The sequence below is a fragment of the Mauremys mutica genome, chromosome 2 (assembly GCF_020497125.1).
Source record: "Mauremys mutica isolate MM-2020 ecotype Southern chromosome 2, ASM2049712v1, whole genome shotgun sequence".
Taxonomy (NCBI): Eukaryota; Metazoa; Chordata; order Testudines; family Geoemydidae; genus Mauremys; species Mauremys mutica.
Window position 1 is genome coordinate 138,526,726 of NC_059073.1, and position 14,153 is coordinate 138,540,878.

A 14,153-nucleotide genomic window follows, 5' to 3' on the forward strand; every position below is an offset into this window, starting at 1 on the left:
AGACATATTGGAGCATGAGCTTTCGTGGGTTAATACCCACTTTGTCGGATGCATGTATTCACCCACGAAAGCTCATGGTCCAATATGTCTGTTAGTCTATAAGGTGCCACAGGACTCTTTGCTGCTTTTACTGATCCAGACTAACACGGCTACCCCTCTGATGCTTATTTCATTCTGTTTCTTAGGAGTGCTGTACATTAGAAAACTTGCTTTGGTTTAACTCCTAATTCAGTTTTAAATCGATTTAGCTAAACCTGTGCAAACCCTTCGTGTAGACACATTTAAACTGCTGTAGAATCATAGAATCATATAATATCAGGGTTGGAAGGGACCTCAGGGGGTCATCTAGTCCAACCCCCTGCTCAAAGCAGGACCAATCCCCAACTAAATCATCCCAGATGGGGCTTTGCCAAGCCGGGCCTTAAAAACCTCTAAGGAAGGAGATTCCACCACCTCCCTAGGTAACCCATTCCAGTGCTTCACCACCCTCCTAGTGAAACAGTTTTTCCCAATGTTCAACCTAGACCTCCCCCACTGCAACTTAAGAGCATTACTCCTTGTTCTGTCATTTGCTACCACTGAGAATAGTCTAGATCCATCCTCTTTAGAACCCCCTTTCAGGTAGTTGAAAGCAGCTATCAAATCCCCCCTCATTCTTCTCTTCTGCAGACTAAACAATCCCATTTCCCTCAGCCTCTCCTCGTAAATCATGTGCTCCAGCCCCAGTGTAATCTTTGCTTAAATTGGTTTAGCTTCACTTGGTAATTTACCTAAGTGGGACTTAAGTGTTGCGTAAGTCTTGTGCTGGCCCTCTGCATAGGAGCAGAATTTCATCCTGTGTCCCTATACACTAGCTTCGGTGCTGCTTCATTTATATGCACTGAAAATAAATATGCTCAGAACAAGATATGAGATGCTTATCTTGTTTTGAGAGTTGCTGTCTTGTTTTGCATCTCTCTTCCCTTTCTAGTTGCTTTCATTTTTTGTCTACTCTGTGATCCTATTTCATGCAATTTTAGGCTGATCTTTGGAAGTTGAAAGTAATTGGGTGATTTGCAGTAGAAAGGAAGACTCCTGGGGGGAAAGTACGGAGATAACTTAGTGAAAACTCTATGGGAAAGCAGGTCACATTCAAGTAGAAAGATATAAATGTTTGCTGTCATTCCCCTTGAGTTTCTCATAATGCAACACAGCTTTGATCATTTTTACTAAGGAACTGATCCAAAGCACACTGAAGTGAATTTCCGTTGACTTCAGTGGGCTTTGGATCAGGTTGTAAAGCATAAAGGACCTGAGTGATTCCAACAGATGCCCTCTGAGAACTGTGTTTGTGCAAGAATATGCTAATATATATATATTTTCCCCTTTCTATCCACATTGGATTCTCTCATATTGAAGTTGAACTAAACCTGTCCCTTATGCCAGTATGTGTGCAATGCAACTTCCAAGTTGCAATGTAAAGCCTTTCCAGAAGTGTAGTGACTATGGCTTTAAATCATGCAACTGAGAGCATACACTCAGACTGCTGTGCCCGTATGGAATCACTATTTCTTCAGTGGGGTTCTGCATGAACCTGGCAGTGTGTCCATGTGCTACACTTTGCAGCTGCGGGGGGGGGGCTTATAAATACCTCCCTCCCATTATTTCCTTCACTACTTAGACTGTTCAATACAGATTATATTCCAGACACATGAAGAATTTGTGAATGATAACTCAGTGTTTACATCCCCAAAAGCACCAGCTGAAGAGGAATATTTACCAGTATTACATGTCCATCTGTATAGGACTGGAACATTAGTACTTTGTTCTAATCGTGTGTATAATTTCATCAGTCATGTCCAGATCTGTTTGGTAACATATGACACACACTCTGAGAAAACTGTGTATGCAGTTCTTTATCTTTATTGTCTAGCTTTATTGCACATACTTTATTGAAGCCTTCATTACTTTACTACTCAAGGTTTCCATAGCTATTTTGAATTTAGTTTAAACATATTTTGTCTCCCAAGTGACAATTTTATTTTAATTTTAAGGTTTTGAATCATCCAAATTGAACATAGCTCCTGAACTGATAAGTAAACACCATGCATATTCTGGAAGCAAGCCAATGGGCACTCTGCAAGCATACTGATACTGTGCATAGAGAAAAAACACCATAGAACTTTAACTTTAAACCTAAATTGTCTCTGAATTAAATACATGGTGCGACATTTTTAGCTCAGTAAATTTATGGATTGTTTTGTGACCTGATTGGGAAATCGACACACAGTCTAAATCAATCCTTCTTCTTCCCTTTTTTCTCGTCCTCTCCCGCTGCCTCTTCCTTCTTCTCCCCATCTTCAGCTTCCTCAGCAGCCTCTTGGGATTCCTCTCCTTCTTCTGCTTCTTCCTCTTCTCCTCCTTCCTCCTCCTCACCCTCTTTGGCTTCCTCAGATTCCTCCTTGGTACCTTTAAAAATTGAGCAGCAATAAAGCATTCCACATCTTGCATGTAGCAGCTGCTGAACCAGGGTCTTGATTCTGCTTTAATTGAAGTCAATGATAAAACCCCTACTGACCTCAATGGGAGCATAAGTGAACTTAGGTTACATCTACACTACAGCCAGGATCCACACTCTGAGATCAAGCCACCAGCAGTTGATTTAGCAGGTCTAGTGAAGACCTGCCAAATGGACAGCAGATCACTCTCTAGTCGACCCCTGTACTTTACCCCTGATGACAAGAGTAAGGTAAGTCAACGGGAGAGTTTCTCCCATAGACCACCCGTGGTGTAGACCCCTTGGTAACTTGACCTAAGGTACGTCGACCTATTCACGTAGCTAGAGTTGCATAGCATAGGTTGATTTACCATGGTAGTGTAGACATGGCCTTAGTTTGGGGGCTTCAAAAAAATTTATATTAAGTTTAGGGTGTGTTTATTTGGGCTAGGGCTTTCAAGAGACTAAGGGAGTTTGGTACTAAATCATATTGAATTTCAAAGGGATTTGGGTGTTTAACTTCTCTAGGCTCCTTTGAAAATCCTGGTATTAAAAAAAAAAATCATAAATGATTGGCAACTCATTTTAAGCCTTGATCCAAAACCCACTGAAGTCAAAACGAGTCTTTCCACTGACTTCAGTGAACTCTGGATGAGCACATTGGTGATCCATAGAAAATGCACTATCTAGTTACAGATGAGCTTTCATACTAAGTGGATCTTAGATAACTGTTTAAATAAAAATAAATTTGCTTTCAGATGTGTGTAGTTGAAAGCCTCCCTCAAGGATTAATCATCACAGATCATTAATATCTGCCTGTTTAATTTTTTTTCCTGCTGTTTAGGCATTTAAGATTTTACAACCTATTGTTTAGTCCAGCAGACTATGTGCCCTGAGAATGATTATAGCACCAAAAAGAGAATGAAGATTCTCTGTGGAGCTCTAGTTCAAAGACGCAGGATAACAAAACAAATTGCAACAGGAACTGGGAAAGGATGCTCCGGAGAATTATTATTTTTAAATGTTTCTTTAAAAACTTCCAAGTTTAGTAAAGAATGTAATGGAAAAAAGTACTTTGGTGGAAGGACGATGGAAATAACTGGCAAGATCTCCAGCTGATGTAAATCAGCACAGCTTCACTGAACTCAATAGCATTGATTTATGCCAGCCGAGGATCTGGTTCAAGATGTTCTCTGGGAATTAATATTTAGTTCAAGATGTTCCTGTTCTTTTCAGGAATGTCTGCAAATGGTAAATTAAGTATTGTTTATTGGCTTGAGAATTTGCCAATACCACTTTCTATTAACATAGCCCAATGCTCTTTCTTTGAAAGTCAATTGCAAAGCTCCCATTGACTGCCAGGAGAGCAGGATTGGCCCCATAATGTATTGAACATTCAATATTTGTCTGATTTCATCCTTCATATTGTACTTAGGTTTTCCCACACATGCATCATGGGATCAATCCAGCAATTCCTTACCTATGTGAATAGCCCCATTTAAGCCAATGGGTCTATTCACTTGAGTTAGGAGTGTTTATATTAATAAAGATTTGCAGATTGAGGCCTCATATATGAGCATAGGTGAATTCTGGAATAGCATGCTTTGAAAGTAACCAAATGTACCTTCTTCCTCTTCTTCAGCTTCTTCTCCTCCCTCCTCTTCCTCAGCCTCCTCCTTCTCCTCCTCCTCACCTTCTCCTTCTGAAGGGGGCGCTGCTTTGGCCACTTCCATTTTTGCTGCCTCAATAGTCTCCTCTACTTCTATCTGTTCTTCCTGAACGTGACTGGAGTAGTAAGCAGGGAAGGAACGGGCTGACATCAAATAGGAGCTGCTCTGTAAACCGCTGTAGGCAGACCTGCCAAAGACTGGGGCACTCTGAGTGTAGCCACTGGTTATGCTTCCAACACCAGTGAAACTAAGCCGTGTCTCCTCACCTTCCAGCAATTTTCTAGAGGAGAAAAAAGAAACAATTATGTATTGTTTGTCCTGCAGTTTGGCCTAGAAGCCCCATTCATGGGCCAGGGCCACACTGTGCTAGAGGCTGTACAAACAGAGAACAAAAAAGATGGTCCCTGCCCCCCCAAAATATTACCATCTTATACACGTTTAGTAATAAAGACCATTATTCTACAATAACCAACTGTCTGGCAATTATACATTGATCCAAAAAGGGATGGCACTTTAATCTAAATGAGTTACAGGAGGTAGAAATTAGACATCAATGTGCATCACTGGATGTAAAGAACCCTTTGAAAGGGAACTAATGAAAAACAGCATGAAAATAACATCACTACACCAACAATGGAAGATAGTTGTATTCTGTTATCCTGTAGGACTGCACAGAGTAGGGACACCCAACAATTTGACCTCATCCTTTTGTTCCAGGGGGTGCATATTTAATAAATATACCAAGCAGTTTTATACTGAAAAAATACTCCCCTGCTTCTACACTCAGATGCAGGTAGTAAAAATAATTTTAACTTGGTATTTGCAGTTTCCATTAATACCTAGGGTCAAGCATAAAACAATGATGTAGCAGTAAGTTTGCTCCCAAACATCAGCCTTCAGCTGAGATTTTAAAAGCACTTAAGTAAATTGTAGTGGGATTTGTGCTCCTAAATCACTTAGGCACTTTTGATAATCCCAACCTTTGTATTTATTATTTTAATTAGGCTTTGCTGGTTCTAACAAACTTTTTGTATTCAACAAATATAAGCATGGAAGTTTTATTATATAGTGAAGATTTTGTTGTGAAGCAAACATTTCACCTTCAAATCATTTTTGGTTGGCTTTTTTTCTGTGAGTGGGTTTAGGGGCTAGTTAATTAAAACACTGAAGAATAAAATAGAATTCTATAGGAAACCTGCAGCAATGTTTTCTATAGTGATGAGAGAGTGCAGAAAATGACCTCATAGTTCTTATCTATTTCAGATACCTATTAGTCTATGAAAGGCTAACATAGTCAGCAGCTATAATTCTTGCCAAATATTAGAGCTAATTATGTAAAGGGCTTAAAGCTAGTGAGAGGTATGAAAAATAAAATGGAATTTCTCCAGCTGCAAGAGAAAATTTCTGATTCACTTAACACTTTCTCCATCATACCTGTAGGCTGCAATTTCAATATCCAGAGCCATTTTCACATTGAGAAGATCTTGATATTCTTTCAAATAACGGGCCATCTCACTCTTTGTGGTTCTCAGTTCATTTTCTAATTTATTAATTGTGTCCTGTTGGGAATAAGAATATTCAAAGACATAAAAACTTTAGTTCCCCTACAATCCTATTAAATGTAATCCTGCTGCAGCAAGGGAACGTATTTGATGGCCCCACGTCTGGCCTCAAATATAAGGTTGAAACTCTCATTAAGTGCCACATCATCTGATAAGGTTTTTCCATGCCTAACATATATGATTCCATTTCATTTAATGTTTTTAAGATCCAAAGTGGTTTTGATTTTCCCTATTTCCCACAAACAATTGCCAGAATTTATTTTAGTCCCCACTATGTTTTAAAGAAGAGATGCTTATTTGAGGGCAGAAAGCAAGTTATGTTGTGAAGCTACAATCGTTCAACGGATAGTATTTTACATTTTAGCCTAATGTCATTTTTCATTAATTCATGGAACTTTATGCCAATAAACACACTGGGCCAGATCCTTAGATGGTATCTACTGGCATAGTTCCTCAGTGGAGCTACATCGATTTGCACCAGCCAAAGATCTGGCCCATTAGATTCTGTGCCCACTACCTGCATTTGCAGATATGTTTATCTAGTCCATTTCCATCCCTTTTCATTAAAGAAGTGATGGATTCTTTGCTACTTCAAACTAGTTAGTTCCTAATATGGTGGTTACTAAAAGAGAGAATGACCTTCTTGAATCATATCTTATTTTAATGATATAATCCAGTACTTCTTACTATGGCAAAACTTCCAATTGACTTTAATCACAGAGTCATAGAAGCATAGGATTGGAAGGGACCTCAAAAGGTCATCTAATCCAGTCCTGTGCACTCAAGACAGGACTACCTAATAACTAGGCTATTCCTGACAGATGGTGATGAAGAGTTTTACCTGAGTAAGGGCGACAAGATTTTACATACAGTAACAAGTGATTCAAGGACTAAATTATTCCTGAAATTTTTGTATTTTTTTAAACACAAACTCCCTTCATTTTTTCTTAATCTTTTATTCTTTACTTCTTTTGCATTTTCTAGCATTATCTTCTTAATTAATTACATTTTTTTCATTAAAGGATCAATTAAATCCTTTAAAATGTATCCATGTAATTAATATCACCTAACATGCATTAGAACTAATACCACCCATTCAGATTTTAGTCATTAACTACAATATACAATTCATAAATCACACAACCCAAGGAATTTTAATCCTGTTAATAGAGCTGTTCTCCAACGTTTATCAAAAATGATCATAACTAACAATGTTTTTAATTGTAGTCATGTAATTAGCACTGTGTTGAACACCATTGTAAGTAATGCAGCACATTTAACTGCATTCTGTTATAAGCATTGCAAAACATTCATCATAACTAATGGCACCTTTTTAGTTGCTACTCTTATTGCTGAGTTCCGCTTATTTCACCGGAATTGGGTTTTAACTTAACCCTTTAAAAACGATTCCTGTAATGAATATACATCCTGCGTAATGCAAACCTTTGTGTTACTTTCTCTTATACCTGAGGATACAAGCACCATGGACATTTTGCATTTAGTTGCAAAGAAGCACTGTCTATGTTCTGGGGGGTCCATGCCGAGGGGAGATCTCTTACCTGCCCAGAAGACTGCAGGGGTCAATTCCCTGAGTAGGGCCTGATCCAAAGCTTGCGTTAGTGTATTCCCACTGACTTCAATGGGCTTTGAATCCGGGTTTAGGTGGTGGGGAATTCTGCACCGTGCCTGTACAGATGCTGGGGTTGCCGCCTTCATTACTTATTTAGGTGCTGGACAGCTCCCAGGCTAGGAGCCAGTGATACCCCCCAGTGCTGGATAACTCCCTGGGCTAGCACTAGTGATAAGACACCCCATGGTGCTGGACAGCTCCCTGGGTTAGCGCTAGTGATATGATACTTCCTGCCTGGGCGCTGGGGATGATGCCTGTAGCTACCCGCCCGGGAGCTCGGGATGCTGGACAGCTCCTGCTGGGGATGCTGCCCGGTGCATTGCACCGTTGCCCGCCCGAGTGACCTGCCCAGACGCTCCAGGGGTCCCGGGTACCCGCCTGCCCATGTCCCGGGGGAGGCTCACCTGCATGGCGGCGATGTCGGCGTTCTGCTTCTCCTCCAGCTCCTGCAGCTGCCTCTCCATCGCCTCGTTCATGCCGCGGGTGGCCTCGATCTCCAGCGTCTTGGCCTTGAGCAGCCGGCGGCTCTCGGAGATCTCGTCCTTGGCGGCGCGCACGGCGTCGGTGTTCTTGGCGGCGCTCTCGGTGAGCACGGTGAAGCGGCTGCGGAACCACTCCTCGGCGTTCTGCATGTTGCGCGCCGCCAGCTTCTCGTACTGCGCCCGGATGTCGCGCAGCGCGGCCGAGAGGTCCGGCTTGGCCGACACGTCCATCTCCACCGAGAGGTGCGCGTACTGGATCTGCGCCTGCAGCTCGGCCAGCTCCTCCTCGTGCACCTTCTTGAGGAAGGCCAGCTCGTCCAGCAGGCTGTCGATGCGCTTCTCCAGCTCGGCCCGCGCCAGCGCCGCCTCGTCCGCCCCTTTGCGCACCTCCAGCAGCCGGCCCTCGGCGTCCTCCCGGCTCAGGATCTCCTCCTCGTAGCGCGCCTGCAGCCCGCGCAGCGTCTCCTCCAGGCTCTCCCGCTCGCCCTGCAGCGCCTGCTTCTCGCCGCTGGCCTCCTCGGCCGCCAGGCGCAGCTCGCGGATCTCCTGCTCGTAGAGGGCGCGGAAGCGGGAGGGCTCGGCGTGCTTCTGCCGCAGCACCAGCAGCTCGGCCTCCAGCACCTTGTTCTGCTGCTCCAGCTCGTGCACCCGCTCGATGAAGCTGGCGAAGCGGTCGTTGAGGTCCTGCAGCTGCGCCTTCTCCTGGCTGCGGATGGACTTGAGGTCGCTGCTCATGGCCGCCACCTGGCTCAGGTCGAAGCTCTCCACCGAGGGCAGCAGGCAGCCCGAGGCCGACGAGGCGGCGTAGCTCCGGCGCACGGACACCGAGGAGACCGGCGCCGAGAGGCTGGAGTAGGTGGAGCGGGACAAGCCATAGCCGCCGCCGCCGCCGCTGCTGCGCACCGTGGCGATGTGCAGCCGGGGGCTCTCGGCGTAGCGCCGCTTGTAGGCGGGGAAGAAGGGCTCGTAGCCGAAGGAGCTCATGGCGCCGCCCGCGCTGGAGGAGAAGCTGCTCTGCGCCCGGCCGCCGCCCGCCCGCCCCTACTTATACCCGCACAAAGGGGCTCTGACGCAGCCGCCCCGTCGCGGGGAGAGGCCGCGGGCGCCGGTGCCAAGAGCAGGGAGCGCGCTGCGCCGAGGGAAGGGGCCGGGCTCCGCCTCGGAGACGGAGCTGGTCTGATCGGCCGCTCCGCGTCAGTAGTTCCTCTCAGCCCGCTTCAGCCCATCCTCCCAGCTCCCCTCCCATCGCCCCCTTCGCCCCCATCCTCCCAGCTCCCCTCCCATCGCCCCCTTCGCCCCCATCCTCCCAGCTCCCCTCCCATCGCCCCCTTCGCCCCCATCCTCCCGCAGCAGCTCTGTACCTATTGGGTTCCGGGACACAGCAGCTCTGTAGCAGGGCAGTTACCCCACTCCTAGGGGGAAAGGTAGGCTGAGTGGGAAGGCAGCCACAAATGTGACCACACCCAGTCAGGCCACAGCTGGCTCTGATATAAGGGCTAAGGGAGAAGCTGGGTCAGTCTTACTCCTGTCTTGGAGTGGGAAGGACCAAGCTCCCTGGGAGCACGGGGTACTTGAAGCAGAGCAGTGCTGGGGAAGGGCAAGAGGAACTGGGGAGGTCTAGTCTGGCCACTCCCCAAGCTGAGGCCTTGTTAAAGCCTAGGGAGGTACTGGGGCTGCAGAGGTAGCTGGTCCAACCCCCTTGCCAGTGATGAGTAGCCATTACAGACTGCAGTCTGCCCCAGCAAATGGGGCTAGATGACAACTGGCAGTAACCACTGAGGCAAGGTGGACATAGGGGTTGGGGGTTCCCCTGGGAGGGGAGACCCAGAGTGTGGGGGTATTGCTGTAGGCAGCACTCCAAGGTAAAGGGCACCAGAGTCTGGGAAGGACATGGGGGGGGGGCTGAGGCAGGAGAGACACCAGCCAGCAGAGGGTGCTCTGAAGCTTGAATTGAGCTAATTTCTGGATGACCAACAGGAGGTGCTGCAGTGGTGAGTCCTTGATCTGTTACAAGCTCCCATTGTCCCCCTTTGTCCCCATTCCCCCCACCCCACCCCCAGGAGCTCCTATTGACCATCAGCCCCTGCACATCCAGCAGCTTCTTGCCACCTTTGTCCCATCAGCCTGTCACACCCCATTGGTTTATTTCATTCCCCAGCCTGGCCCCAGCTGCTCCTTAAACCCATCTCCATTAACTCCTTTCAATCCAACCCCTTTTCTATCCACTCCTTTCTCCTACAGCCCATCATCTTGTCCCCACCCTCTTCTCATCCCATCAGTTGTTTCACCCAATCTCATTCCAGTCCAACCCTCTTCCCACAATTAAATTGTGTCAGCCATCATCCCATCAGCACCTGGTATTTCCATTACGTCCTTTCACCTGAATCCACCCCATCATCTCCTGGAATCTCCCCATTATCTACTTTCACTTTGTGAACTCTAGAACTAATATGCAGTGGGCAGCCAAAGTAACTACAAATAATTCAGGATTTTTGCTAAATCTCAAATCTATGTAGTGGAGATGGCTGCAAATCACTGAATAGGGATGTGATTCCTGCCTGTGTGGCTTGTGTAGTTTGCAAAGACCTTTGTGTGTGTGGGGGGGGGAATGCAAATGGAACAATTGTTAACCTGGCTGACTTGGCACATCATTATTGACCACATCCATGTTTATTTCAAGTGAGTACTTAGTTTACCATATGCTCTGGGTGTCCCTAGGCTTCTGGTTGATAGAAGCTAGGATGGGATGATGGTGGTTGGATCACCTGATAAGTGTTCTGTTCCTTTCCTCTGAAGCATCTGACACCAGCACCTGCTGGAAGGCAGGATACTGGGCCAGATGGACAATTGGTATGACCCAGTAGGGCCATTCTTATGTTCTTGTGTGCTACATGGATCTGATCTAAATCCCAGCCAGTGGAAAGACTCTCACTGACTTCAGTGGGCTTTGGATCAAGTTATTATGTGCCAGATCCTCAGCTGGTGTAGATTGGCAGAACTCCAGTGATTTCAATGGTTCTACACTGATTTACTCACTGGAGAGCTGATCCTCTAGTTTTGTAGTATTGTTTTATTTAATATTTGAATATCTGAGTTTCAAACCTGAGGAAAATAGGATTAGTAATAACTGGTCCTTATATAGTATTAAAAATCTGGAGCTCTAACACTCAAGTAGTTCCAGGGTGGGGATGAAAAGTGTGCACAACCCATTCTTTTGGGTCAACAACTGGTGCCAGGAAGAAAGAGGGCTAGTGTCCTCCAGCTCTCAGACCCTGTCAGGGCCAGCCATAGGCGAAATGGCATCCTGGGTGAATTTGCATTTTGGCCCCCACTACCTCCCTGTGCTCCACACCCTTCCCCCCCCCCCCCATCGCCACTGGCCCCCATTGCCTCCCCATTAACTCTGCCCCCTGCTGGCTCCCCAGGGCCCTGCTGCTTCTTCTTCCCCCCCGCCCCCCATTGTCCCAAGATCCCTTCTGGGGCTTTGCACCCTAAGCCCACCCTGCTCCTAGCCTCTTGCCCACAGCACCCTGGGCAGCCACCTGCATCACCCACCTGTAAGACCAGCTCTGGACCCTATAGAAACCTCTGCATACCAGCTGCGGTGTTGGGCTACTGTGTGGCTCAGTGGGGACCTTGTTAGCTAGGAAGAGAATAGAGCAAATAAGTCATTGTTTAAGCCATCATCCCTTGGAAGTTTATAAGTATATAGGGTAATGCTGGCTCAGATTTTTCTACCTCCCTTTGTCCTACTGCTTTTTTTTCCAGTGTGAAGAGCATAGTCTAGGCCCTGCTGTTTCACTATAAATAAAAAACAACCTAAAAATGAAAAGAACAGGAGTCCTTGTGGCACCTTAGAGATGAACATATTTATTTGAGCATAAGCTTTCATGGGCTACAGCCCACTTCATTGGATGCATAGAATGGAACATATAGTAAGGAGATGCCCCTCTGCCATGTACATTGGCCAAACCTGACAGTCTCTATGCAAAAGAATAAATGGACACAAATCTGACATCAGGAATCATAACATTAAAAAAACCAGTAGGAGAACACTTCAGCCTCTCTGGTCACACAGACTTAAAGGTGGCAATTTTGCAACAGAAGAGCTTCAAAAACAGACTCCAAGGAGAAACTGCTGAACTTGAATTAATATGCAAACTAGATACCATCAATTTAGGCTTGAATAGAGACTGGGAATGGCTGAGCCATTACACACACATTGAATCTATTTCCCCATGTTAAATATCCTCACACCTTCTTGTCAAACTGTCTGTAATGGGCTATCTTGATTATCACTACAAATGTTTTTTCTCTTAATTAATTAGCCTCTTAGAGTTGGTTGGGCAACTCCCACCTTTTCATGTTCTCTGTATGTATATATATCTCCTTACTATATGTTCCATTCTATGCATCCAGTGAAGTGGGCTTTTTGCGGATACAGATTAACATGGCTGCTACTCTGAAACCTGAAAGTGGCGGTGAACAGAGGATTGTCTATCAATTAGCATGTAAGTGCTCCTGCTGCCTCTCCTGAAAAGCTGTCTGCATTTTTAGTACTCACATGAAAAAAACATGAATGTGGTCAATAGAAATGTGCTGAGTCAGACAGCAGTTTAGCAATTGTCATTTACATCTGCTGAAGCAAAAACCTGAGGCTGCACCCTTGCTGTATGAATTAGTTATGGGTCTCCCAGTTCCGTCCGAATTAAACTTCCAGGGAAAGAATCCAAAGTCCTGGCTTGTGCTGAATTCTATGGAAATAACTCTAGCGGCAAAGGACTTACAGCTGCTCAGCCATTTACTAGTATTGCGTAGGCAAAAGCAAGTAAGAGGTCCATGGAAATAAACACCTGTAATAAACAGTTAGCAAACCTCCCTCTCCTCTATATAATGCAGTTATATTCTATGTACCTAATCCATCATTGGGATTACAGTCCCAGGGACAGATTCTCTGGTCTGCTAAGGCCACTTTAAGCAGGATGGAGTGGTCTTGATATAGCCAGTGGAGAATACCCCCTGTGCTGGTGAACTCTCTGCCGGTGGAGATGGCTCTGCTTCCTCCTGGCTCCCAGCATAATGAAAGAGAGGGAACATCTTGGAGGTGTTAGGGTGGGAGACAGAGAGGGGAAAGGGTGTGGGGGAGCAGAGGCTGGCTACATCTGATTCAGATCTTACACCAGCGATGTACATTAGGCTGCCCCATGCAGTCCTAATTTCCACTGGAGCTATGTTGCCCAGCCACCTCTCTGCAGCTGCCCTTCTCCACTCCAAACAAGCACAGCTAAGACAGAACAGAGACTCAAACCTCTGTGTTTAATATGTTACCACCATGTAATGTCACGTCATTCACATGCTACTGTATACACTGGAACATGTACTGTGGTGTGATGCCATCTTTCACTGCACATCAGCCACATGCACGATTGGTGATAGAGAGATGCTATTATGCATTTTACTTTGCAGCTTGGGGATTCCCCTTCCCTAGGCCTTTTTCTCATTCATAGATGTATTGCTGGTTTAAAATGCACCATAGGAAACTTTGGACATTGAGAGCCACTCTTCACCTGCAGAGCACCAGTTACAGCAAGGGCAGCTGATGTCCGCCATGTGCCGCAGCTCTGAGCTGAACGGCAGAAACCATCTCTAGGTCTCAGATTTTTCTATGTTTAATTCTAATGCATTTTGTTCTTTGTGAACTAGGGATGTATCATATCTTTTACGAAAAGTTTCAGCTTCCTGTATCCTAAATAACCCTTTAATCTGAGGCAATACTGACACAAGTCATTGGTGCCAATGGGAGTTTTGCCTGCGTGGAGTAAAGGATTTGCGCACATATTGTATAGTATATAGAAGATGAAGAAAAATTTGCTAACAGGTATTTGTTAGCAAATTTGCATCCGAAGAAGTGGGTATTCACCCACGAAAGCTCATGCTGCAAAACGTCTGTTAGTCTATAAGGTGCCACAGGATTCTTTGCTGCTTTTACAGATCCAGACTAACACGGCTACCCCTCTGATAGGTATTTGTTTGTTTCCCTTGAGTTCTTGTTTGCTTTTGCCTGCAGAGTGGCTGAGCAGCTGTCATTATTTTATTATTTCAGCCAATTCCATATTGTTCAACACAATAACATTAATTTCTCCATTCTGAGTTTGTTCTGCCACTTGATTACAAGAGCAAGTGGAAACATCCAGCAGCTTCTTTCATCTAAACTCCATCAGTGAGTGCTTAATTAGATGTCATTAGTTCTGTTTACGTTTTGGATCAGGATTCAAAACCAGGCTACACAATCAGATGGCAAATCCCTCCTTGCAGCTTCAAGGGGTTAGGTCT

General features: G+C 45.4%; 1 protein-coding gene across 1 annotated transcript; it reads right to left on the reverse strand.

Annotated features, from left to right (window-relative positions):
- Positions 1-1,886: 1,886 nt before the first annotated feature.
- NEFL (neurofilament light chain) lies at positions 1,887-8,865 on the reverse strand. The gene is made up of 4 exons (XM_045007692.1): positions 7,743-8,865; positions 5,581-5,705; positions 4,101-4,426; positions 1,887-2,448 (listed from the first exon to the last, which is right to left on the reverse strand). The coding sequence occupies exons 1-4, from the start codon at positions 8,802-8,804 to the stop codon at positions 2,276-2,278; spliced, it is 1,686 nt and encodes a 561-aa protein (XP_044863627.1). The 5' UTR covers positions 8,805-8,865; the 3' UTR covers positions 1,887-2,275.
- Between the last annotated feature and the right edge of the window lie 5,288 nt (positions 8,866-14,153).